General features: G+C 34.0%; 1 protein-coding gene and 1 long non-coding RNA gene across 3 annotated transcripts in view; one reads left to right on the top strand and one right to left on the bottom strand.

Annotated features, from left to right (window-relative positions):
* Positions 1 to 26,793, top strand: part of PJA2 (praja ring finger ubiquitin ligase 2) — a 70,800-nt gene that overhangs the window by 23,402 nt on the left and 20,605 nt on the right. For both annotated transcript variants that reach the window (XM_027604940.1, XM_027604942.1), the window contains exons 3-6: positions 398 to 598; positions 2,037 to 3,090; positions 12,120 to 12,305; positions 23,482 to 23,667. In XM_027604940.1, the coding sequence (XP_027460741.1) occupies positions 398 to 598; positions 2,037 to 3,090; positions 12,120 to 12,305; positions 23,482 to 23,667 (1,627 nt within the window). The remainder of the gene's footprint in view (positions 1 to 397; positions 599 to 2,036; positions 3,091 to 12,119; positions 12,306 to 23,481; positions 23,668 to 26,793) is intronic.
* Positions 3,543 to 24,881, bottom strand: LOC113928817. Its single transcript, XR_003521976.2, has 5 exons — positions 24,531 to 24,881; positions 20,038 to 20,098; positions 10,685 to 10,755; positions 9,036 to 9,114; positions 3,543 to 3,819 (listed from the first exon to the last, which is right to left on the bottom strand). It is a non-coding gene; the product is annotated as an uncharacterized LOC113928817 (long non-coding RNA).

The following is a 26,793-nucleotide window of genomic DNA, read 5'->3' as shown; positions in this document are numbered from 1 at the left end:
GTGCTAGTAATTCAACAAATAAGTATTAGCAGTTAATACATAAGGTACTTTACTTAGATAATTTGGAGGATCATTGTCCAATCTTTAATGAACTTTTGCAATATGGTGTATGAATTTGGCATATGAAAAATTGTTTTTAGTAGGTTACATCATAAAAATCTAAAATACCTTAAAGGTACCAAACTTTAAGAGCTATTTTTGGGGGTAAAGAGGCACATAACTCTCACAGTATTTCATGTTTACTTTTCAAGTATGTTTTATAGTATTAGTAAGGTGTACTGGATGTTCAGTAGCACATGATCTGGCAAGTAATAGCATATATGTTGAAATATTACCCTACTGGTCACCACAATAAAAGTCATTGTATGCCTCTCTTATTTTTAACTCTGTTCTTCAGCAATGGATCAAGAATCCAGCAAAGCTGCCTGGCCCAAACCAGCAGGAGGATATCAGACAATCACAGGCAGGAGATACGGAAGAAGACATGCATATGTCAGTTTTAAACCATGTATGACCAGGCATGAAAGAAGTTTAGGTCGGGCTGGTGATGATTATGAAGTATTGGAACTAGATGATGTTCCAAAGGAAAATTCCTCAGGTGTGCAACATGGGATTATATAAGAGCTATTAATAAGCATGTAGGAATTGATCTTGTAATATTTGAAATTATGTGTGGGTTTTATGTGTCTATAAATACAAATGTACATTTCCTATCAAGAAATTCTATTTTGATATTTGAATTTAATATGAATACTATATACATTTAAACATAGAAGAAAATAGAATACAGCCAATTATTAAAATATAACTACATTGCCGTGGCAGTGATTACCTTATCACATCCTTCAGCCAGTGGAGATCATCTTTCAGTCAAAAAACTTTTTAATGTGAACTGAATATATTTTTCTTGCATATTATGTTTAATAGCTTTTTTGTTTTAATTGTATCTCCAAATAATTTAGCTTGGCTAATTTGATTTTTTAAAATCATTTTATGAAATACGTATGTCAAGTAATAGTTATTTAAGTAAAATTTCTTAATTATTCAGTGGTTTGGGAAAGTATTTGCAGATATCCCTGTACTATAATTACACATCTTTGGACTAGAGTGTGGTCGTCTTCTTATCCTGAGCAAATTCGATAATTCTAGATTATTTTTACTGTCATTTATAGACAAGAGTCTAAATTATTAGCTAATAAGTTCATTCTGTTAAAGAAGCCTTTCTGTGATATGATGAGACTGCTCTTTAGTTATTTATAATTTATAAATTTTGTCCCAACAAAACAAGATATCTTCAAACAGAACTCAAATATCTTCATTTTTTTATTATTACATTAGTGGTAATAAAAGGTAGTCAAGCTTAAAGTGATTTATAGAATAGATATGATTTTATTCTTGTCTCAAGATTATGACAAACTATGGCAAAGAGATTAAACTTGTTGACTTTTTTTTGTTGTTTTGTAGTCATAGCGGTAGCATATCTAAAGTTAACTCATTATTACAGATGTATTATAAAAAATCCATTTTGGGGATAGAAATCTAATATTTTATATCTGGAGACTGAGATATAATCTTCTGAATTGACATCAAACACAATAAAGTTTCATTTCTGTTAGATCTGTAACCTGTTCTTTTATCTCTCAAAAGTACTATTGAAGTTTTTTTACCTGCCCATAATAAAAGAAGTTAAGTTTGAATTGTGCACCCTAACAACTGGGAGGGCAGATTTGTTACCCTATGACTTGACTTATGCCTCTCCTGTTAAATGTCTTTTACAGAATGTTTTAGGTATCAGGATTTCGGTGAAAAACCTCCAAAAAACACCTGAGGGAGAGGATATTAAGGGGCTATACAATGGCTTAAATGAACTCATAGGGTTACCAGTGTGCCCTCTTGGTTAAGGGAGGGAGCATAGCGGTACCTGCCAGAGGAATTTACTCGTATTCAAGTGCGTAATAATTGGCATAATTTCTACTTAAGTAGTCATTATTAAATAAAATATGTCTCCAAATGTGTTTTCTTTGTTCTCTGTGAAGGTTCCAGTCCATCGGATCAAATTCATTCTTCTTTACCCAACGACACTTTATTTGAAAAAAGTGAAACAGAAATTCCCATTTGTGATACAACATTGAATCAAACCATTGAGAGCAGTCCATCCTTTGCTGCAGTACATCATAGTGAGGAGGGCAGGGAGACTTTAGGAAGCAGTACAGATCTTCATAATCACTCTGAGGGAGAATATACTACAGAAGCTTGCAATGCTTCAAGTGTACAAAATGGAATTTCATTGGTTCAGACTGACTCTTACGATCCAGATGGCACACATGGAGAGGCCAATGACCGTCTTCAGCTTTCTGCAGAAGTTGTGGAAGGTGGTGGATATCAGGAAGCATTGGGCAATACAATATTTGAATTGGCAAATGGAGAGGTAGAGGCATACGCTGGTCTTTCACCACCAGTTCCCTCTTTCAACTGTGAAATAAGGGATGAATTTGAAGAGTTAGATTCAGCACCTTTAGTCAAAAGTTCTACTGGTGATACTGAGTTTGTCAATCAGAACAATCAGGAATTTCAGAGGTCCTCTTCTGAAGATGAAGTTGTTAGAAAGAAACAACAAAATGATACTAGCCAGGAGAGTCAGGGAGAAAATGCGGCTGAAGATGCAATGTGTGCTCCCGGGCATATCTGCAGTGAACAAAATACTAGTGATAAGGCCAAGAACCAGGGAAATTTTCCTGAACAGGTAGTGAGGCCCAAAGTTAGAAAATTGATAAGTTCAAGCCAGGTGGACCAAGAAACAGGTTTTAATAGGCATGAGGCTAAACAAAGAAGTGTTCAGAGATGGAGGGAGGCTTTGGAAGTTGAAGAAAATGGCTCAGATGACCTCTTAATAAAATGTGATGACTACGATGGAGAACATGACTGCATGTTCTTGGATCCACCTTACTCGAGAGTTACGCACAGGGAAGCAGAACATAACCAAATAACAGTGGAAAGTGGAGCCACAGCAGGAAGGCAAGAAGTGGTGGATACCACCTTTTGGAATGGCTGTGGAGATTATTACCAACTGTATGACAAGGATGAAGATAGGTACGATTTCGTGCTTTGTCAGATTGTATAGTAAGCAGAGTGGTTTATCTCGAGTAACCATGAGGTCTGTTGGATGTGCTCTATGACGTGGTCAGGGAACTGGGTATTTTGACTGGCCAAATATTCTTAGTTCCTGAGTGCTAACCACACTTGCAAATTACTGCTTAGTTATTTACAGAAACTTTCTTTGGGGCATTTCAGGAGTTTATAGAAATTGTAAGTTCAGATAATGGTTATTAGTTATTACAGAAGGATAGAGATACTGATTATTTCAGTTCATAGTATTTCATTTAATAAAATGCAAGGTAAGCATTTATCATATTTTTAAAAAAATTCTATGTTAATCCATCCGGGGCTTAAAAAGTGATTGAGATTATAGAAAATTTTGATAATGTTTTATTAACTTTGCCAGTATTTATTAATGTACCTGTTTCTCTGTTCTTTTTGCTCTTTTTATCCTTAGGTTTATTTTTTACCTATTTTTATGTAGCATTTGATTTTTGGTCACAGCTCAGTGTGGTATATATTATTATTTCCCCCATTTATAGACCTAGAAACTGAAGTACAGACGAGTTAACTTCCCAGAGTAACAAAGCTAGTAAATTTTGGAGCTGGAATTTGCGTTTCTACTTATTGCCCAATCCAAATGGATATTCTCAAAAAAACATACAACTTTTCTTTCTTTCTTCTTTCCTTCCTTCCTTCCTTTCCTTCTTCCTTTCTTCCTTTCTTTTTTAAAGAGGGAGAGAGAGAGAGACAGAGCATTAGCAGGGTGAGGAGGGTGGGGGTGGGGAAGGGCAGAACGACAGGGAGAAAGAATCTTAAGCAGGCTTCATGCCCAGCGCAGAGCCAGACTTGGGGCTTAAACTTAACAACCCTGAGATCATGACCTGAACCAAATTCAAGAGTCAGACGTTCAACCGACTGAGCCACCCAGGTGCCTCACAGCTTTTCTTAGAATAAGCATTCTGGTTCTGGTTCCTTGTATATAGAATTCCCCCCCACCCCCAAACTGTAAGACCATAAAAAGAAGAGAGAAATGGAAAATTTCTTTTGTTCAACTTCTGACTTTTCATTACGCCAGAGCCCAGGCTTTCACATGTCCTTTGAGCTAGTTGAAGCCAACCTTGCTCAGTTTTACAGTACAGTTTCAAGATCTTACTAACTTGTAGAAATAAGTTACTTTTTTTTTAACTAGAAAGTACTACAAAGGAAGAAATTTTTCTTTTTAAATATGAATACATTTTACATATTTTGTTTCATGTCATAAAATTAATAAAATATATTGGGTTTTTTTGGACATACGGATAATGCTTCTATAATACAATGTAAGTAATTTGTAGAAACAGTTGAAATATAATTTCTACTACTATCTCGAAGTTTGTAAACTTCAAGGGTTAGCAGACAGTATTTATATGACCTACTGTTTTTTAAGCTTAAGGGTAAAATTAGTTAAGAACCTTTGCCTAACTTATTTCTGTTTTTCCAGTTTAGTTTCACAATCTTTTATGCAAAATCCACAGAGTTCTTAAAATGGAAATTGACAGCAAAACCTGAATTGATGTTAACTTACTTGACGCAGATCTGGATCTGAACTAACATGAGGCCTTTTCTGAAGCATTCCTAACATTTTGCTGTAGAAATATGAAAGTGTTTGATTACTGAGTTTTTGGGTTGGGTTGGAGCCCACTGGGAATTGTTAAGTAGTATTTCTAAATCTCGGGAAAAAAATCTGAATTTCAAAACATACTCAGCCCTAAGGTTTTTGGATTGGATTGTGAAACTTTACTATAACTATAGGTTACTATTAAAAAATAATAATAACATCAACTTACCATCTTAGATAACTTGTCTTTTTGAAAGTATAAGAGGGTTGCATTTTTACCCCAGTTACATTTTTGCTTTCTTGAAGAAAATAATTTAAGTCGGCCATGCCTTCATCTTTGGAGACACACTAATCAAAAATAAAAACCTCTTATTTTTTTTCTCCTTGCTTTTTATAGTCAGGCCTAATGTCATCTAATAAAATTGATGAAACTTTTGCTTTGTTTATCAACCTCAAAGGTAGTTTTCTTGGTTTAAATTGATTTTTGTGTGTGTGTCATTAGTATTAGTGTTTTATTTGCCTCGAATGACTATAGACTTTGGTTATAGGGTATTGTCTTAGTATGTTTAATTATAATTTGTTTCCTTAAGTGATGTGTCAGTATTCTAAATAATGATAGATTTTTTTACAAATAGAATATACAGAGGAAGAAAACACAGTTAATAGAAACTTCTTTTTTTTTCACTTTTTAATAATATATTGATTCATAGAACCTGAAGTTGGGTTGTGCTTAAAAGATGGAACTAATTTTGGAGCAGTCTTTAAGACACATTGAAATGCCAGAAACACTTGGGGTTTTTTGTTTGTTTAAGACTACCATCACAGAATAAGTTCTCAAGGATAATGGTTTTACCTAGGATTCCACTCACTTTTGCCATCTGTAAGCCTTGAGATAGGTTTAGGACCAGATTGCAATAGTCTGGACAGATTGTGGAGTATTTCTATTTCTATGCTGTTTGCAGTTCCTCTGCCCTCAACTCCCTGCAAAGGATCACAGTTGCCAGAATATCTTTTAATATGCTGTCAGATAAAGGGTGAAATTTAATAACCATACATTCCTACTTAGTTTCGTTTTGCCACTTGTTCATCTACTTGATGTTTTGCTATAGTCTTGTTGAGTTCTGATAAAAGCAGACTGGAGAAATGGGGAAACACAGTGACTATACAGTAAGTGTCTTGAGAAAGAAAGTATAAATACCCTTTGCTTTGAATTTTTGAGTTTGCTTTATAAAACCTAAAGATGCTGTACTTGAAAATTTTTCTTGTCATGTTTATATTATAATAGCTACAAATAGAACCCTCTTATCCAGAACTTAACTAAAATCATTTTTAGTTATAGGAATTTTGGCCACTTTTTAAAAATATAGTTAAAAAAATACATAGTTCATATATTCTTTAAAAGTGAAAAGTATTTGAATGAATGCATGATCTATTTCCTCCCTGAAAACTTTTAAGTGATCACTTAATTATATCTGAAACATAACACTCTATGGAATAAGCATCACAGCTGGTAGAATTGCTTTGAGCTGTTTGACAGGAACTGAATACCACCTAAATTAGAGTTGCAAGGGGAATTTTAATAGGCAGTATGTAATTACCAGACTTGGAATTAGACCAAAGAGCTAAGGTTAACGTCTTGCTCTTTTGAAATATACCCTGAGAATTTTAATTGTTTCATGACAAGATCTTGAGTTTAAAAGAACCTTTTAACCGTGCCAGCACATTTTAACCTTGGGTCTAAGTGAAGGAAGAGGCATGCCACCCACTGACCATTTCTTAGAGCAGTTGAGGTTTCAGAGTTTTTCTGCCCTAAGCCTTGACATTGCTTAAAATGTTAAAACAAAAACAAAAACACCTTACCTAAGATAAAAATGTCGGAACAGCGTTTTTGTTGTTGATGATGTTGGGAAAATAAAAGGAATATCAGCTATTTAGTTGATTTCAGTTTGTTATATTCAAAAAGGATTTATTGAAATCTTCCTAGGTATCAGACTTTATGCCAGGTACACTGTAAATGCAAATAATGATCCCTGTTCGCTTGGTGTTCAGTAGCCTTATGAGGAAGATAAAACAAAGGTAATTATCATGAGACTAAATTAAGCTCCTTGCAGAAGGAGTTCCTCTGATATCCCTGTGTCCCAACAAGTAAAGCATCTATGAGCAGCCAGCAAAGATCCTAAAGCATACGCTGTAACATTTTAGCAAACCTTTTAATCTTATTTCCAAGTTCGTAAAAGTTTAGAAGGAGTAAATTAGGGATAAAGAGCTTTGTTCCTCAGGCATGTTAGGGAGTTACAGATGACAATATTCTGATATTTAGGGAAAAGACTGGAAAGTTGTAAAAGGCAGGCACAATTCAGAACCATCTGGGCCTTATTTAGTAAATTAAGCAGCCTTATAGATTTGGACAACTACCATTTGTATCAGTGTATTACAACATAGTTCATTGTTACCGGTAAAATGCCCCAGACTGCTTAGATTATGTTCAGTGTACTGTCTGAAGATGTTATGTCTTAACATAGTTTCTATCCAGAGTATTTTCAGTAAAATTCAGAAAGTGTTTTTGATCCTCTGCTGGTCAGATAACAAAATTATCCAAAAATTTCACTTTTCTTGAGGCTCCTCTATAGTTCAGTTTTTATGGATGTAATAAATGCCAGGGAAGACTAACAAACCAGTTCTTTGGGGAATTTAAGGAATAAGATTCCTTATGGATGCTTATACTTCTGTATCTTATTTCTAAGATTCGTGCTACACAAATTATCTTATTTGTCTAGAAATCACATGTAATTTAATTATGTGAAAAAAGTGTTTTTGGTTCACATTTGAATATGTAAAATGTAACATTCAAGTTACAGTTGTCTGCTTTTGAATATAGCTCTAAATGCTAATGGGAGACGATACTAATGGGGCACCTGGGTGGCTCAGTCGTTAAGTGTCTGGCTTCGGCTCAGGTCATGATCCCAGGGTCCTGGGATCGAGCCCTGCATCGGGCTCCCTGCTCCACGGGAAGCCTGCTTCTCCCTCTCCCACTCCCCCTGCTTGTGTTCCCTCTCTCGCTGTGTCTCTCTCTGTCAAATAAATAAAATCTTAAAATATATATATATATATATATATATGAAAATCAAAGTGGTACTTAGGTTTTATTTTGAGAATTTAAAATGTTTAACTCAAATATTTGCTTTTATATTCAAGTACAAATGGGTCCTCACTATTCCACAATTGTTTTGTGTCCTATTTGTTCTGTTGCTTATTCTACTTGAAAAGTTATTTTTAAATCTTTTCTCTCTCTGCTTTCAGTTCCATACACTCCTGTCACTCTTAGTAAATAACTTTGTTTCTTGCTTTCCTGGAGATAGTAAAATAATTAAATCTGAACTTTCTTGTTTTCCTTTTCTCCATATTGCAACATGTTAGTATCCTTTCCTATTTTGAATTTTTTTTTTCAGTGAAGAGAGGTGACTAGTCTCATTCTGTCTATAGTCATATCTGACACCTGACTTTATTATTCTTCGACCAAAGTTGCTTCCCTCCACCTCATTCTGTAATTTTTCTAAATCCTGAGGGGAAACCTTCACTTGATCTTGCTTTTCCTTTAACCACTTGCCTGTTTGTTTTTTCTTCCACCTGAATTTTCAGAATAAATATTCCATACCCACTGTTTCTATACCGCCACTCTGCACTTTTAAATGCCTTGAAATCTAACTCCCAGTATTATTTCTATATTCTCTGATGTGAACAGTGACCTCTTCTTTCTCACATCCAGTTGACTTTTCTTGGTACTTTTTTTTTTTTTTTTTTTTACTTTAGTGCTTCTGTTGAGCAGTTTGTTCACCCTTTCCTGTTCTGTGATTTCTCTTCCATTGACCTATGTTTGGTTTTTCTTTGCTATGTCTTCTCTGAACCTCAGGGGTCTGCAAACTTTTTTGAAAGGGTGACCAGATAGTAAATATTTTAGGCTTTGTGGACCGAAAGGCAAAATTAAGGATATTATATAGGTACTTATATAACCATTTGAAAATGCAAAAAAAAACAAAACAAACAAACAAAAAAACCAAAAACAAAAAAAGACATTCTTAGGTTCCAGGCCATTAAAAAACAAGACAGGTGGCCAGATTTGGCTAATGGGTCAGGACATAGTTTGCTGACCCCTGGTATAAAAAGAGACTAAGACTAAAGCAGATTGGGTGACCAGGAGGCTGATCTTGACATTCAGTAAGACAAACCAAGAGTTCAGAGTAGATTTTCTTCATTAGAGAGAAGAGGAAAATGGTGGTGTGCTGGTTGGAAATCCAGTTGAAATATCTAAGCAGACAGCTTATATAATAAAGTAACTCACCTTTACTAAATGTTTACCATCTTCCAAAAATTGTTCTAAACATTTTATCTACAGTATTCACTTAAATATCTCCATAAACCTGAAAAGGAAATACAGTATTTGAGTAAAAAAAAAAAAAAAAAAGTTGTTAAAGATTTGCTAACAGTTACTGATGGCTTATTATTTACCAGGCACTGTTAAAATGTTTTGTAGGTATTAATTCATTTACTTACATGAACTCAGTGAGTTATTAGGTACTGTTACTAAATTCACCTGATGTCTGAGGTGATAAAGGCACAGAAAGGTTAACTAACTTTTTCACAACTAGTAAGTGGTGGATTAAAATCCAAGCAGACGGACTCCAGAACCTGTGTTCTCAACTACTGTACCTTAAGACACAGCATTAATGTATGACTGCAGCAAAAATTGTGAGGGCAGTAGGCAAATGGCTTAATTTTGTGAAATACTGCTTTAGTAAAAAAGTGAAGGATTTGGAGTAATATTATGTATGGACTGTTTGATATAAATTGAAGCAATAGTGATATTTAAAGTGCATCTTTTAAGTGAGAGGATGGAATGAGGTTAAATTTAGGGATACCAACTAATAATTGACAGTCTAGGTCTAGGTTTGGAGAAAAATACTGGAGCCAAGGTTTTTAGGAGAAATGGAGAAAAAGACATTTTACAGAAAGAATGGAAAGTAAAAAGGACTTAAACATAGGAGTTTGTGAGGCATCAAATATATGTGATTTTCGGCTTGAGAGCAGGGAAATACTGTTAGCAGATAGAAAATCAAGAAGAGACTTATCTGTCAGATAAGTTTTGTTTTATAAAAAGGAGGGTGAAAATCTAAAACTGTCCGGAGGTCTAGGTGGTTAGGGCTAGGGATATATATTTAAAAGTTACCTACTTAGGGGTGAGGATTATATATAATGAGTAATAACGATACAGGGCAGGGATCTGCAGATTTTTTTCCTAAAGGGCCAGATAGTATATATTTTTAGATTTTGCTGACTAAGAGGCAGAATTAAAAATAAACTTGTAAATAAAAGAAAAAACACATTTTTAATCCAGAGACCATAAGAAAAAGAGGTAGAGGGGCCAAATTTGGCCGAAAGGCTGAATTTACCAATCTGTGACGTAGGCTTTATATTGACTATTGATCATAGGCATTCTTTTTATATTAAAATTTGGAAATAGTCCATCAATTATTTCATTAAGTTAAAAAAAATTCAGGTTTTTAGGTGTTGTTTTTCTGGACAGGATCATAAAATGTTTAAATATGAGGTTTTCTTTTAAATAAGTAAAGTTGCCACAAATTAATAAAGAAAGCTTAGCCTAATTGTGAATGACACACCAAAATTGGAGCTGGTAATATAGCTTTAAATTTGAGAGGCTTCCTAGTCAAGGAAACTTAGTTCAAGAAGTCTTTTAAGACTATTTGCTGCTAGATTTTTACACTGGCACAAATCTAGAAATGATTTACTTGATCTTAGATTATTTTTGGGGTTACAGAAAATTTTATAAAATAAAAGCAATTAGGGTCTGTCCAACTGAAGGAACACCTTTTACTTGCTATACCAGAGCTATATAGCATTCGCTTCTCTAGAATGTTTGTGCCCTGCTGCCCATCATTTACTAAAGACTGGAAGTTGATTTTATTTTTTTACCTCTAACTTCTCAGAGCTTACATTAGTGCTCCTCTTCCTTAATAGCATCTTGATCTCTTGGGTTCATCTGCCTATAGAAGGAGGAACTCATTAACTAGTTAATATATCAATAATATAACCATTAGTAATATATCATCATAAAGAAAAGTTATTTCTTACTAATTATCATTTTCAGAAACAAACTAAAATTTATTATTATTTTTTTTTTGTTTTTCAACAATCAAGGCACAAAGGGAAATCTTTAAGGGGATTCTTGACCAGAATGGTTGGTATTGTTGGAAGGGGCATTTAAGATTTATTTTCACCATTAATATGTACAAGATAACTGAACTTTAAAGAGTAGTTAAATGTAACCAAATTAACCAAAGTTAAATATAACCAAAAGTCATTTTCTGAGGTTTTTCATTAACCCTTTTATCATACCTTTGGTTCCTTATCTACATATTCTCTTGCATTGAAATTTATTTTGTGTTCACAGTCCTACCAAAGGACTTCAGTAAAGATTAGTCAGTGCAGCTTTTTATGAATTTGAATCTCCTTTCATTTTAAAGTCTTTCGTAAGAAAAGGAAGGAAAAAAATGGTTAAGCTTTTAAAACATGGTTAACAGTGGAAATTTATTCATAGAGGATATGTCCCCAGTTGTCAGTATGTAATTAGAAAGTTGTTTCAGGGTGGCTCAGTCGTTAAGCATCTGCCTTCGGCTCAGGTCATGATCCTGGTCCTGGGATGGAGCCCTGCTCCGAGCCCCGTGGGAAGCCTGCTTCTCCCTCCCCCACTCCCCCAGCTTGTGTTCCCTCTCTTGCAGTGTCTCTCTCTGTCAAATAAATAAATAAAAATCTTTAAAAAAAATTGTTTTAGTTGGGTCGGATGAGTAATCTATTATTTATTTCAGAAAGCATTTATGATTACCAAATTATATTTAAAATTTTATTTAGAAATACCTGGTTTAAAAACTAAAGAACCTGTATCTAAGCACGACTGAATTACTTACTTTATTTTTTTAAAAGATTTTTTATTTATTTATTTGAGAGAGAGAATGAGATAAGAGCATGAGAGGGGGGAGGGTCAGAGGGAGAAGCAGACTCCCCGCTGAGCAAGGAGCCTGATGCGGGACTCGATCCTGGAACTCCAGGATCATGACCTGAGCCAAAGGCAGTCCCTAATCAACTGAGCCACCCAGGCGCCCAGAATTACTTACTTTAGTGAAGAAAATAATAAATTGATATTCTATAACTTGCCATATGCTTTATTCATCTGAAAAAGTTACATTTTGCTGAATGATGTATTTATTTCTGTATTTAAAATATTTTTTTAAATTGATTTGGCACCTGATGAAGCATGTGTGGCATCAGTTGTCCACTGTATACTCTGATGCCTCCAAATGACAAATGCACAAATAGTGACAGTTATTGTATTTCTATTCTGAATTTGCAGTTCAGAATGCAGTGATGGAGAATGGTCTGCCTCTTTGCCTCATCGGTTTTCTGGTACAGAAAAAGATCAGTCGTCAAGTGATGAAAGCTGGGAAACTTTGCCAGGAAAAGATGAGAATGAACCTGAACTACAGAGTGATAGCAGTGGTCCTGAAGAAGAAAACCAAGAATTGTCTCTACAGGAAGGGTATGTTTAACAGTGAGATTTATTATTTTTGTGTGTATTGTCCGAGAATGGTATCCATGACATTCAGTTGTTGGGTATGCTGTTAACTGCATGTACAAGCCCTGTGTAGGACCATTAATTCTACTGATCTTTTTTTTCATTATGCTTTTGGTATTTTGCAAAGAACAATTAGATTGAAAATTCTAGTAATTTCATTATCTTCTCTTGAGATACAGTATATATTTCCACTTTGCGTTAAAGAAAACTTGGGCATTTAAAAGATTGTTTTGGTTGAGTTAGGTGTGAGTGAATTAGAGCTGCTTTTGCTCTACATTGGAGGCGATGGCAGGGGAAGGACAGCTGCAAGAGGGAACTCGGCGATTTAAACACAGAAATGGAGAAAGTTACAGAAGTTGAAGTCTTAGTATTTCTGTCTAATTGCATCCGATGATACCTCTGAAATCAGTGATTGCTGGTAAACGCCTTTGTCTTTTCCTAACTTTCATGGGAATGCTCTAGTTCCAGGCGTTGTCAGACTTACATTGTGAAGGGCTGGATAGTAAATATTTTCAGCTTTGTGTGCCAGTCTCTATTGCAGCTACTCACCTCCCATGTTGTGGTGTAAAAGTAGCCATAGACAATATGTAAATGAACGGGTGTGGCTGTCTTCCAACAAAATTTTATTTATAAAAACAGGTGGCGGCCTGGAAATAACCCATGGGCATGGTTTATAACCCTTGCTCTAATATTTCCCAAGTAAGAATGATTCTGGCTTTTAGGTTGATTTACGCGTGCACGCACGCACACAGACACACACACACAATTTTCTTTTCTAAATCACACTAAGGAAATATCTCCATTATTATTTTATGGGTTTCTAGCAAGAATGTTTGTCAAATTTTATTAAAGTGTTTTTAGCATCAGTGGAAATGATCATAGTGATTTTTCGCCTTTGACCTAATGATCATGAGGAATTATTTTGTTACTAGATTTCCTAATAGTTACCCTGTCTTCTTGAGATAAACAAACATGATCCCGTAGTCATAGTTTGTTGTTTCAGTGAGCTGCTGGATTCTGTTTGCTAATATTTGATGTAGGATTTTTTTTTTTATTTATTTTTTATTGACATAGGATTTTTATGTTGAGAGGCATAAGTGCGTTTGTCTCTTTTTTTGGTCTGGATAAGTGTGATACTTGCTTTGCTAAAACAATGTGTATGCTTTTTTTTAGCCCTTTGATGTTTAGCTTATTTATTCCTTTAAAGGTTGTTTAAATATTTTACTTAAATAGCTTATTCTATTAAAGGTTGTCAGTATTTTCTTATGAAACCTAGGTTTGTGTTTTATTGTGAGGTAGTATCTGTTAATTTAAATGTTTTTTCTGATAATTGGTTCTGATTTTTAGTCTTTCATGGAATCTGTTTTGGTAGATATATTTTCATAACTTTCAGCTTGGACTAACATTAAAATTTGTACTTCTCAAAAGGTATAAATTTCCAACTTGAGATGAATTCCATAAGGAATAAAATATATTAGAAAATCTGTCAAGAAAGAAATTTACAAACATAATTGTTTTGACAGTGATTGAAAATGGTGGTTTTTTCTCTTCTGATTTTATGTTTGATCTTCTTGAATCACTATTACATAGTCTACTAAGTATTATTAAATTTTTTGTATGTAATTTGTGATAGTAATTATTCATTCAACAAATATTTATTGAGCATTTAATCAGTACCACGCGTTGTGCTGGATCCTGGAATTAAATGAGCAAGACAAACTAAGATTCCAGCTTGAAGCTTACATTGTGGTGGGAGAGGCAGGTATTAAGCAAAATACAAACTTGATGAATTATAAACTGTGATGATTATTGTGAAGGAAGGAAAACACTCATATGATAGAAAGTAACTGGTAGGGACCTACATTAATTAGAGTGGCCAGGGAGTACGCTCAGGAACTGACTTTTCAGCTGGGATCTAAAAGATAAGAATTCTTGGTTGAGGAAGAGCTTTCTGGGCAAAAGGAAAGATAAGAGCAGAGGGATTAAAAAGGAAAGGGTTTGTTATGTATGGAGGTAGTGGGGCTGAAGTGAATGAGTGAAAAGAAGAGTGATAGGAGATGAAGTGGGCAGGTACCAGATTATGCAGGATATAGCATCTATAGCATCTGGAATTTATTCATAGGGAGATCTTAAGTGGAGAGTTAATTGCTTAATCTGACACAGATTTTTAAAGGATTCACTCTAGTTGCTTTGTCTCTGGAGATTGAATTAGAAAGGTATTGAAGTACAAAAGAGAAGAAAGTTGAGCAAGGCTCTTGGACTAGGGGATGGTAGTGAGGATTAGAAAACGTAAACAGGTTTGAGAATATTTTTGAGTTATAAATAATAGGAGGGACTGAGTGTGAGATGAGGGAGAGTGAGGAATCAGTTATGGCTGGGTTTTTTGGTTTGAACAGTGGGTAGTTACTGTCATTCACTGAGATGGGAAGGTCTGGGGAGAGGAATGGGAAGTAAGAATGCTTTTTGGAAGTTTTAAGTGCCATTTAGACATGTAGTGTAGATGATAAGTAGACGCTTGAATATTTAACTTTTAAGTTTAAGGGAAATATCCCAGATTATAGTTAGATATAGAAATATATGAGTGTAAACAGGAACATTTGTGGAAGTCATCAGTTACTTGCATTGATACCATACAATAATAAAGCCCAGTAATTCATTTAAAAAAAATAAAAGTGAGGGGTGATGCGGACAGAACTAAAACACTGGACACCAATAGTATTTTAGTTGAAAGGGGGAAGATCAAAGTTGAAGTGTACTGTTTGGGAGAGGGTTCCAAATTAACTTCTGACATAAGTTAAATTTGTATGGTAAAATTTCAAGGATAACCAGCAAAAAAAGAACATCGAGTATATGTATTGGAAACCTGTAGATGAGGAAAAAAGGAATTAAGACATGGAAAAAGAATATTAAAAGTCAATCCAAATAAAAGTAAAGAAAGGAAAAAATCATTAAAAAGGGGGGAAAAAGAGGGGTAAAAGTAAGATGGAACAAATCCTGTAACAAATATAAATTGCCTAATCTGCTTGTAAAAGTCAAAGCTTCAAATCAGTTGGATTTATCTTTTTAAAGTTGAATGCTTTTTACAAAAGATACACTTAAAGCCTAGGTATACAGACAGATTGAAAGTAGAAGAATAGACAATGATATTTCAGGCAAATACAAAACAAAACTGGAACAGTTAAATTAACATTAGCAAAGTAGACTTAAAAAAGCATTATTGGAGAGAATGAGAGGTCAGTATGTAGTAAAGTCCAGTTTACCAGTAAAATGTAGCAGCTTTAAGCTTGAATGCACCTAATAAAATAGACTCAAAATATGTAAATCAAAATTTAACCAAACTAGAGAATATTTACAAATTTACTGTCATATTGGGAAATTTTTAAATACCTTTCTCAATTACCTATAATTCATGAATATAAGAAATTCATCATCTTTAACAGATTTGAATAACTCATTTAAGCATGGTTTAATGAACACTCCACCCTGTGGAATACCAAACACAAAAAACTGAGCATGTACTAGGCTACAAAGCACAGATTAACACATTTCAAAGAATCAGTATCCTGAAGACTATATTCTCTGACCACAATGCAGTTAACTTAGAAATAAATAACAAAAATATAAAAATTTAAAAATCCATAATTTTAAGTTGTTCATTCTTCTAAAAAACCAGTAGGACAAAAAAAAAATTATAATTGAAGTCTAAAATGCTCTCTACTTACTGATAATGAGAATACCACCACAATTAAAATGAGGAATGCAGTGAAACTGGTAAAGGGAAATTTATCTTTCTAAGATAGAAAAGAAGTTAGAAAAGAAAACTTGAACATGGAGGGACTACACATTTAATTTAAAATAGAAAAGGAATCTTAAAGAAAATAAGGAAATAATTAGAATTAGGAAAGATAAGGGCAAAACTCAGTAAGTTAGAAAATAGTTATGATAGAAAGGATCAAAGAAATCAGAAGGTGGTACTTTGAACAGATTAAGAAAAATAGACAATCCAGTTGGATAATGAACAAGAAAATAAAGACAAGGCACAAATAAATAATACTGAAATACAAAAGTGTACACAGCCACAAATACAATAAAGATTGAATAGAGTAAGAAGCGTACTGTGAACTTTGTACCAGTAAATTTGAAAACTTGGAAGAAATTGACAAATTCCCAGGAAAAAAAAATTCACCAAAACTCATGGAAGCCTGAATAATATTATAAATATTACAGATATGTAATCAGTGGTTTAAAATCTTACTGTGGAGAAAACAACTAATCCAGATGGTTTTAGAGCTAAATTTTCTTAAACTAAACTTTCAAGGATCATGTCACTCCACTCTGTAAGAGAAGAAAAAGAGCTGTTTCTCCAAATCATTCTAAAAGGCCAGTGTAACCCTAATACCAAAAGAGTATGTGAAGGAAAATATAAACCTATGTCTTTCATTGGGCACCTGGGTGGCTCAGTTGGTTAAGCGTCTGCCTTCAGCTCAGGTCATGATCCCAGGGTCCTGGGTGGGGCTTCTTGCTCAGCAGGGAGCCTGCTTCTTCCTCTCCTGCTCTCCCTGCTTGTGCTCCCTCTCTCTCTCTGTCAAATAGATAAAATCTTCAAATAAAAAAAAAAAAAGAACTATGTCTTTCATTAAAGGCATGTCAGAATCCCAAACAGAATTGGAAATCTGAATTTTTAAGTATATATTTTTTGAAGGTAAAACTCGATTACCAATCTGAGTTAATTCCAGAAATATAAAGGTGTTTTAATGTAGAATACCTGTAAATGTCATTCACCACATTAACAGAATACAGGAGAAAATTCATATGATAGATTCTATAGATAGAGGGAAAAAATCGCTTAGTAATGTTCAGTACCTCAACATGATAAAAACTTAGAAACTAGGATCAGAACAGAATTTCTTTGACCTGATAAAAGGTATCTACAAAAAAAAAAAAATCAGTAGTAATCATTTTCAATAATGAAGCATTAAACCCTCCCCCCTTAAAATCAAGAGCAAGACAAGGGTGCTCATAGCACCATTTCAGCAGCCATCATAGTAGAGGTCTTGGTGGGAATGATATGATATGAAAATAATAAAGGACAAAAGACATAAAAAGAAGAGGAACTGAAAATGAAAAGGAAAGAAACTCGTCGAATATATTTATAGAATATAAATTGTTAATGTGTGGGATATAAAGAACTCCTAGAAATCAGAAAGAAAAACTGACAGTCTAATTACAAAATATTCAAAATAATTGAGCAGATAATTCACCGAAGAGGAAATATTAATGGTGAGTAAAAATATCAAAAGGTACTTAGATCATTAGTAATCAAGGGAGTATACATTAAGATCACAAGGAGGTATCATTTTTTACCTACCCATTAGATTAGCAAACATTAGGAAATTTGATAATGTTCGGTGTTTTGGAGGATATAAATGCTTTTTGAGGTGTGAAGTAAGTCACATGCACTGAAATTTGTAGTAATTTTAACATTTGCATGGTAGACTATCAGCTGTATCACTTTTTAAGTGTATACTCTGGAGAAACTTCCCCATGTGGCCCAGGAGTTGTGTACAAGAATGTTCATCACAGTATTTTTCATGAAAGCTATAAAACTGGATATTACCCAAATATTCATAGGAGAAAAGTTAGTGGTATATTCATACATGGAGTATTATACAGCAGTGGGAATGCATCAGCCACACTTATATGCAAAAACATGAATGAATCTTAGAGATATGTTACTGAATGAAAACAGCTGTTTCTGGAAAAATAATGTGTATGATACCTGTTTCACAAAGCTTAAAAGCAAGCAGAAGTTAAATATCTTGTTTAAGTATACAAAACTAGTAAAAATTGTTTCAAAAAACAATGGAATGACAGTGGCATCCAGAGAGTACTTTTCCCGGGAGGGCAGCCGAGGGGTTAGGGTAGGTGCGGTGTACAAGGTGTTTGCTAGTCAGTGATAATATTCTGTCTAGCTCCTGGTTTGGGTGGTGGGTTTATGAGTGTTAAATAGAATATGCTTTATAACTTAAATAGATGGTATATATTTTACATTTGGGGGGAAAAAGAAATTAAAAAATAAAGGGAATTGAAGGTGAGAGAGTAGAGAAAGTCACCATACCTAATTCTTCACAAAGGGAGGAAGGAGCCACGGGTGGATGTTGGGCCTAGGAAAATGTCCTCACCCCCAAAAACTGGAAGCATGATTGTTTGCTTATAGAATGTTGCAGAGGAAAATAGCTGACTAATAATTAGAGGAAAGATAAAGTGAAGTTCTTGGAAGATGAGAAGGGTTAGGATCCACAGCTAAGGAGAGGGCCTTTAGGAGCAGAGACTTCCATTGTTAACTAATGGGAAGGTAGAAGGTAGGTACAAGTGTGGGTAAGCCCGTAGGTTCTCCAGTGGGAAGAAAAGATGAGTCGTTGGTGACTTCGGTATTCTTATTGTTACTAGATACTGAGAGTGGGGAGGATAGGACGATTGTGAAATTGAAGAAAGAAGAAAAGGTGGGAAATAGGCTTTCAGAAAGCTAGACAACAAACTTACTAGGTAAACATTGAATAATTGCTGGACAGTATTGAAATTAGTATTTTAAATTAGTATTTTTGAATTTAAATTAGTATCTCACACTTGTGTATCTTTCAAGTTTTTCCTGCTGTTTTGGTGACGTTACAAACTTTTTACATAAATATTCTTAAAATGTTTTAATAAAAATTTAATATTTCGCCTTTCCTGTTAACACTGAATTTATTAGAATAAACAAACAGTTCTTCAGATTAGGTGCTGGGGGTCCATCCTTTGTGACTGGATGACATGGAACCAGGGTACCATTGATTTTATAAGCGCCTTTTGAAGTTTTTTTGACTTTTATTTCAAATTTCACTTACTTTCCTTTGTACTTTAATTCCAAGATAGGGATTTGAAATCTTAAAAAATTTGCTCTGCAATTAGAAGTATTAAAAATGAGCTTATCCCTCAAGCTTAGCAACTACTTAACATGTGTCTTGACTTATAAAATGAAAACCAGTTAATTAAATACCAGTTAATTAGGAATGCTTATTATGCTGTCCAGGATTTTGTGAAGTTTCTTATAATATGGATTATTTCATGAAAGCCTCAGCCCTTTAAAATGTTGCAATTAACCCAAAGGTTGAAATTTTGTGCTGCAAATACGGATACTCAAATTGCTGATCAGTTAGCTAAAGGAAACCACTCAGAATATAAAATCAGAGTAGTTAGTATTTTAGAGGTTTTATTTGACTTGTCTTTCATTTTCTTCATTTCTCAGAAAATTCTATGATGCATGGTTATATATTAGCATATTCTAAAACTTTTTAATGAAAATTTCTTTAAGATACTTCATATTGGCTTATTAATATATCTTGATAATTTTAATATTGCTATTCACATGTTATTAAATTTAGGTTCTTTTATTGAAGAATGGGGATCTTTAATCATATATCATAAAGGGAACATCAGTCTATTTATCTGAAGATTTGAGTTAAAGCATAGCCTGTAGTCAAGAGATTCAATGATGCTGATGGTCTTCTAGGATTTTCACTGAGAGTAGATTGGGGAGATACATTTTGAAGCATTTTCAGCTTCCTCTCGGGGCAGCAGCATTCGTTTCCTCCATGCTGTGCTGGAAGTGCTCAAAAGGAAAGGACAACTTGGCAATTTCCCTTCCCAGTTGAAATACCTGTGACTTCAGTGGTGGTTGTGATAGGCACAGGCTTCCACATCTTCCATCTACTGGAATCCTGTTTTAGAATTGACCATTTGGAGACATGATTAGATAATATGTCTTTTTAAATCTCATAAATTACTATGTAACATGATATGGCATTTTATTAATTTTTGAATTACCAAAATGAAGAAAGGACATTGAAGGTCTAAATTTTTGTGAATGTGTTACATGTGGTATGTCTGGCATGTGTGTAAATGTGTATGTGTATAAGGAGAGAGAGAGAAGACTGAGATAGTGCTTTAAATATTTTCAAGGTTTCTGAAGCATTTAAACTTACCTTATATGCTTACATTCCCATGAGGATATTGGTTTTGTTAGCTCACAATATGAAAGATACTTTTGACCCTATTGTTCAGAATCTTTTTTTCTTCTTTTTTTTGTAAAGAGCAAAATTCCTTTTGTTACAATATCAAGCCAACTCTGGCCCAGCACAGTGCCACTCTTCTAGCCTGGTAAATTTTGCGTTAAATGGTATGAAATGATGTGAACTTTAGGTAATTAATTGAAAGTGTATACTATATACTACTTATTTTCTATTTCTATGACTACATTATTATGACTAATTAAAAACAGAATCAAATGTTAAAGCAAAATATGTAGCCAAGAATTCCTTATATAGAGTATTAATGATGTGTTATAAATTATTTATATTCAGAATAATTTATTTTAGTTTTATTTGAATTAAAAAAACATTTATTTCTTATACTGAAACATTTTCACCAGTATATCTAAGTTTTATGTTCTAAATCTGAGTACAGAGTACTAACTGAGTCATTTTGATGTGTGTATAATAGGAAAAAGAAAAGCATTTCTTGTAGGAGTACGTTAGAAAGAACAAAAATTTCCAAGGGCTATTCCATGCTTAATCCCCAAATTATTTGTTTTTTAAGATTGTTTTTCAAGGATTTATTGTTAACATTTGCAACACAAATAGAGAGTACCTATTGAGTGCTAAGCACTTATTGCAAAGGGGTGAAGCTATAGTGATGAGAGACAGCACTATATGCCTTTGGAAAGCTCCCAGTCTGGGAGGAGACAGGTGAGTCACCAGAAAGGTTATAAAACAGTATGGTGAGTGCCTTAATACAGGTAGAAACAAAGAACTGTTGCTTAGGAATTTTTGACCTTGTATTTTAAATCCATTTTGGGTTTTGTTTTTCATTGGACCTAATTATGATGCATGAAAAGAAAATATCCGCTATCTTTATACATTAGATATTAAACCTTCAACAAATTAAGCATGTTTTGTTATGCTAATTTCTCTGATTTTATTAGACGATATTAGATACTGAATCTTACAAACCTGTTGTTTTTGAAGTGTTGCTTAGGATCTGAGATTAAAGAAATATTTGCGGGTTTAGGTATATAAAGAGATACTATTTCTGTGTCTTTAAAATGTGTTGATTCTTATGTGTGGGCATCATCTACATCTCTTTCATAAATGTTTTTATCCCCAAAGTTAAATTTGCACATTAGAATGAAGAGAATTCTGATTAGAACTGCTCTTGAAATATATGTTATTGTATATTATTTTTCTTCTTAAAATCCAAACTAAAATTCATCTTTGTCAGAACTATGCTCTAAATTAACCTCCTTTTGATATACTAAACAGTATTTTCTGTTAAATAAAAGAAATATAAATAAGAAAATTCTACCGGTATAATTTTCTTAGTTATAAATTCATAAAGTACCTTTGGTTCAGTCATTGCAGCCTTGATTTAGTTGCTCATGTATTATAATTAATTCTTCTCAGTTTGATCTTTGTGTCCGTACTTCTGGTGTTTGACTTTTCTTTAATGTGTAAGTGGTGTAATTTAACAATCTTGTCTGTGGCTTCTGGGTTTTACGTCATGCTTACAATGACACTGAGATTTTTGTAAAAATTTCTCTCATGATTCTCCCAATACTTTCATTGTTTTAGAAGTGGTGGTGGGGTGAACATGCATTTTTAAAATGTAGATTTGGAATTTGTTAACGGGTAAATAATGACATAGAGATTTAACCTCCTTCCCTCTAGATGAATACTCAGTTGTCCTAATATCATTTACTGAATAATTCTTTTTTTTGTTGTTTTGAAATGTTTCTTTTTTCTTTTCTTTGTTTGTCTGTCCCTGTTCCTGTGAGCTTATTTTTAGTGGGAGAAAGACTAACAATAAACAAGAAAATGATAAGTAGAAGTAAGTTCTATAATGAAAATAAGCAGAGTTACGTGGTGATGGACAGCTACTTAAAAATGAGTGGTTAAGACAGGCCTTTCTGAGGAGCTGACATTGACTTTGACCTGAATATCAAGGGGGGAATAGCTGTGCAAAAACCTGGTGAAAGAAGAGGAAATGGCCCCAAGGTGGAAATGCTCTCCATGTGTTCCAAAGGTAGAAGGAATAATAGGAATATAGTAAATAGGGGGAAGAGTGGTGAGAGGTAACAGTTGGAGAAGAGGGCCAAGGAGAAAGCAGGTATGGTGTAGGGATTTGTCGGCCAGGCGGAAGAATTTGGACTTCAACTGTGAAGGGAAACTACTCAAGAGCAGGGTTTAGTTTGTTTGTTTATTTATTTATTTATTTATTTGAGAGCGTAAATGACCAGAAGTGAGGATGTGGGGAGTGTGAGGAGGGGGAGAGAGAGAGAGAGACAATCTTAAGCAGGTTCCACGAGGAGCCCAGTGTGGGGCTCGATCTCACAATCCTGAGAACTTTTTTTTTAAGATTTTATTTATTTATTTAATTGACAGAGAGAGAGAGACAGAGAGGGAACACAAGCAGGGGGAGTGAGAGAGGGAGAAGCAGGCTTCCTTCCGAGCAGGGAGCCTGATGCGGGGCTCAATCCCAGGACCCTGGGACCATGACCTGAGCCAATGGCAGTCACTTAACCAGGCGCCCCTCACAATCCTGAGATCTTGACCTGAGGTGAAATCAACAGTCAGACACTTAACTGACTAAGCCGTGCAGGCACCCTCAAGAGCACTGTGTAAAAAATAAAATTGTCTGGAATGAATTTTTCTTATTTTTCTTCTGCACGAAGAGGAAATGTAGAACATAGGTAATTTGTTTGTCAAATAAATAGGTCCTTATGGAGGGCACTGGGTGTTATACGCAAACCATGAATCATGGAACACTACATCAAAAACTGATGTATGGTGACTAACATAACATAATAAAATAAAATAAAATAGGTCCTTATGTAATTGGGAGCTATTTCTACATACATATGACCCTATAGCAAATTTGCTTACCTTTTAAATAACTTATAAGATCAGACTTTTAGAATCATGTAAGTACCAAGAGTTTAGAACTCAAAGAATAATCTATTTGCACTAAATAGAACTCTTTTTAGAGAACAATTTTGTGATGTGTTTTAAAATAGTATTTTTTTCTTCCCTTAAAATGTTTGTATTAGGGAACAGACATCCTTGGAAGAGGGAGAAATTCCTTGGTTACAGTACAATGAAGTCAATGAAAGCAGCAGTGATGAGGGAAATGAGCCTGCCAATGAATTTGCACAGCCAGAAGCTTTCATGCTGGATGGTAACAATAACCTTGAGGATGACTCCAGTGTGAGTGAAGACCTGGATGTGGACTGGAGGTATGTAACACAGTGTTATTACCATGGTTAATTGTTCATTGAATAGAATTTGTTCATGATTCTAAATTACGAAAACTGTATCTCGGATCTCTCAGAAGTGTTCTCATTTGCCCATCTGTCAGTCTTCCTCTTCAGAGCTCATTCTGGATGCCACTTCCTATGTAGATTCCCTCCTACTTACTCCAGGCAGTGACCTCTTTTCCTCTTTAGCCTTTGGCTCTCTTAAAGCGCACCTTACATCCTAGTTATTTATAAACTCATGGTTTGAGGTTTCCAATTTTTACATTTAGCTATATATGCTAAATATAGCCCTTCATATAATCGTTCAAAAAAAAGAGTCCTTAATAAATCTACTTGAAGAATTTCAAAACGTGTGATTAAATCAGAAGAATCATAAGAATATAGTTATCCTTCTCTGTATGCAAAATATGGAAAATATAATTGTACCTTCCCAGAAATGCTGAAAGTATCAGTTTACTTTATGCTGACAAAGAATAATGAATTTCAAATAAAAGAAGCCTATGAATTAAGTGGATTATAGAATTGTTATGTCTCATAATATAATGGTCATAATTTAATTGTTTTGGTTTATAGTTAGATTTATCTTTCAAATGTGTAGCAGACCTCCTGAAGCAGCTAGTTAACTGAGATGTAGAGAGGATATACGGTCCAACTAATCTCTTCTTGTTACTTTTTCTGGAGAAAATATGGCTTGGTACTATTTGTTTCTATCTCTATACAGATGTATTTTTAAGAATTTGTTTTGTTTTTCTAGTTAAAATTCCATTACAGAAAATTTAGAACAGTAAAGATAAGAAAAACTTATTCATATCCCCTGATAACTGCAGATTTCTAGAACTTACGTTTTTGAGTCCTCCTTTGTACCTTCTGTGTGTGTAGCTACTTCTTTGTGCTTCTCCAAATTGTTGCAGATATGAAACTCAGCATCTCCTTGAAATCCTCCTTACCATTTCCTATTCTCACTTCCCAAGGGGAAGAAAGTTGTATGTGCAAAGCAGACTTTAAATTGACCATTTTGTGGAAGTAGGAAGTGGTGTTTCATCACAGCCACACAAACAGTTTGTAATTCCTTAAACATTGCTGGCTCTAAAACCCATGTTCTGGCTTCCCAGACTTTTTGGAAAAGCAGTGGCTCCCCTGGTCCTGGTCTTGCTGATCTTGGTGCTCCTATCTCTTCCCCCCCCTTCTCTCTGTCTGCCTGTTACCCTCTTTCTGAACTTGTTATGCTGCTGTCTTCTGTCTCCATTATGCAAAGTCATTCCTCATAATGCTCAGCAGATGACAGAATTGTCAATTCAGTTAGCATCATCTCTGCATGTTGGGAGGCAGTTATGGTTTAATATGAAGAAATAATTTCTTTTGCACATTTTCAAAATTTTATGAAAACAATTTTTTACAGCTCCATTATGTAGATGCTCTAGTCTGTAGTTGCACTAAAATTTAAATGATCATTTCCCCATTGAAATAGTGCAGTGAACCTTTCTGCTCATATAACTTGTTCTGTACTTCAGGTTATTTCCTTAGGGCGTTTAACAGAGGTGACATTACTGAGATAAGTGGTATTTATTAAGATCTTGATATATATTTCTAAATAACTTTCAAAAAAGGTTGTACCACATAAAAATTTGAAGAAATAATTGTGGTCTTTCTTGAATATAATTTTTAAAGTTGAAAACTTTATTTTTGGTTCTAATTCATTGATGATCTTTCTGGACATGGCTGTTGTGTTAAGATTTTAGAGATGTTGCTGATTGTTCCCAAATTTGGGAAGCGTCAAAGTAGTTTTTTTAAATACGGAAAGCATTTTAACATTGATCTTTAAGACAGAATTTTGAAGGTTACTATTTTGAATTTTCTGTAGATATGGCATCACCTCATTATTTGCTTATGTGGTACTATATTAATTTATGTGGCAGTCGCTACAGGTTGATAAGGTAAAAATATGATTTTTCAGATTAAAATAACGTCATTTTGACAGCTAAAAAGCCATGACAAACAGCAGCAATTCTTACCTCTAAAGCCAAAATTTAACATATTTTTTTTTTGTTGTTTCACCACAACTTAAAGTTGAAGCTTTTTTGATTCTTTAGTTTAAAAGAAAACGGAAAAAATTCTCCATCAAAGTGTATTTATTTGTTTTGATGATGTCCCTCCCAGAAGTGTTGTTGAATACCTGGAGAGTATTTTATAAACTAGTGTCGTGGGAGTTGATTTTGGATTTAGACAAATCCCAACTGTACCATTGATTTATTTTTTGGTAACTACTTGACCTCTCTATTTTCCTGTAAGAAATTGGGGTTATAATTATTAACTTAATATGATTGTGGGAAATTAATTCCCTGTGGATATGACCATGAATTTTTTAAACAAGTTTGAAATTACTTCAAAAAGTACAGAAAAGTGGCAAAAAATAATACAAAGAATTTCCATATATTCTTCACTAATATTTCCTAGATGTTAACATTTACCATGTTTGTGTTATCATTCTCTCTTTCCTTTCTTTTTCTATATTTATATTTTTTCCCCCACCATTTATGTATAAGTTGCAAACAAGGTGCCTCTTTACCTGTAGTTTAGAATGAAGTCCTGAAGAACAAGAACATTTTCTTATATAAGAAAGTAAAATCTTCAAAATCAGGAAGTTAACACTGATAACAATACTATTCTCTAATCTACAGACATTATTCAAATGTCTATAGTTGTCCTACTAATGAATGCCATTAGAGAATTTTTTTCTAGTCCAACTGAGACCACTCATTGTTCTTGCTTAACATGTTTCTTTAGTCACTTTTAATCTGGAACATTTCCTCAGTTTTTGTCTTTCATAACCTTGACATTTTTGAAAAGTATAGGCCATTTATTTTGTAGAATATCTCTTAGTTTAGATTTGATGTTATGATTAGATTCAAGTTACAGATTTTCAGCAGGAACACCATAGAAATGATATTTTGTTTTTCTTAGTTCATATCAGAAGGCACATAATGCCAAATTGTCCCATTACCGGTGATTTTAATTCTGATCAGTTGGTTAAGGTGTTACCTTTCAGATTTCTTCACTATACAGTTGCCATATTTTTAAACAAATAATAAACATCTAGTGGGAAAA

The sequence above is a fragment of the Zalophus californianus genome, chromosome 5 (assembly GCF_009762305.2).
Source record: "Zalophus californianus isolate mZalCal1 chromosome 5, mZalCal1.pri.v2, whole genome shotgun sequence".
Classification (NCBI taxonomy): domain Eukaryota; kingdom Metazoa; phylum Chordata; class Mammalia; order Carnivora; family Otariidae; genus Zalophus; species Zalophus californianus.
The sequence above is the reverse complement of the archived record's forward strand: the minus strand, read 5'-3'. Positions and strand labels throughout refer to the sequence as shown.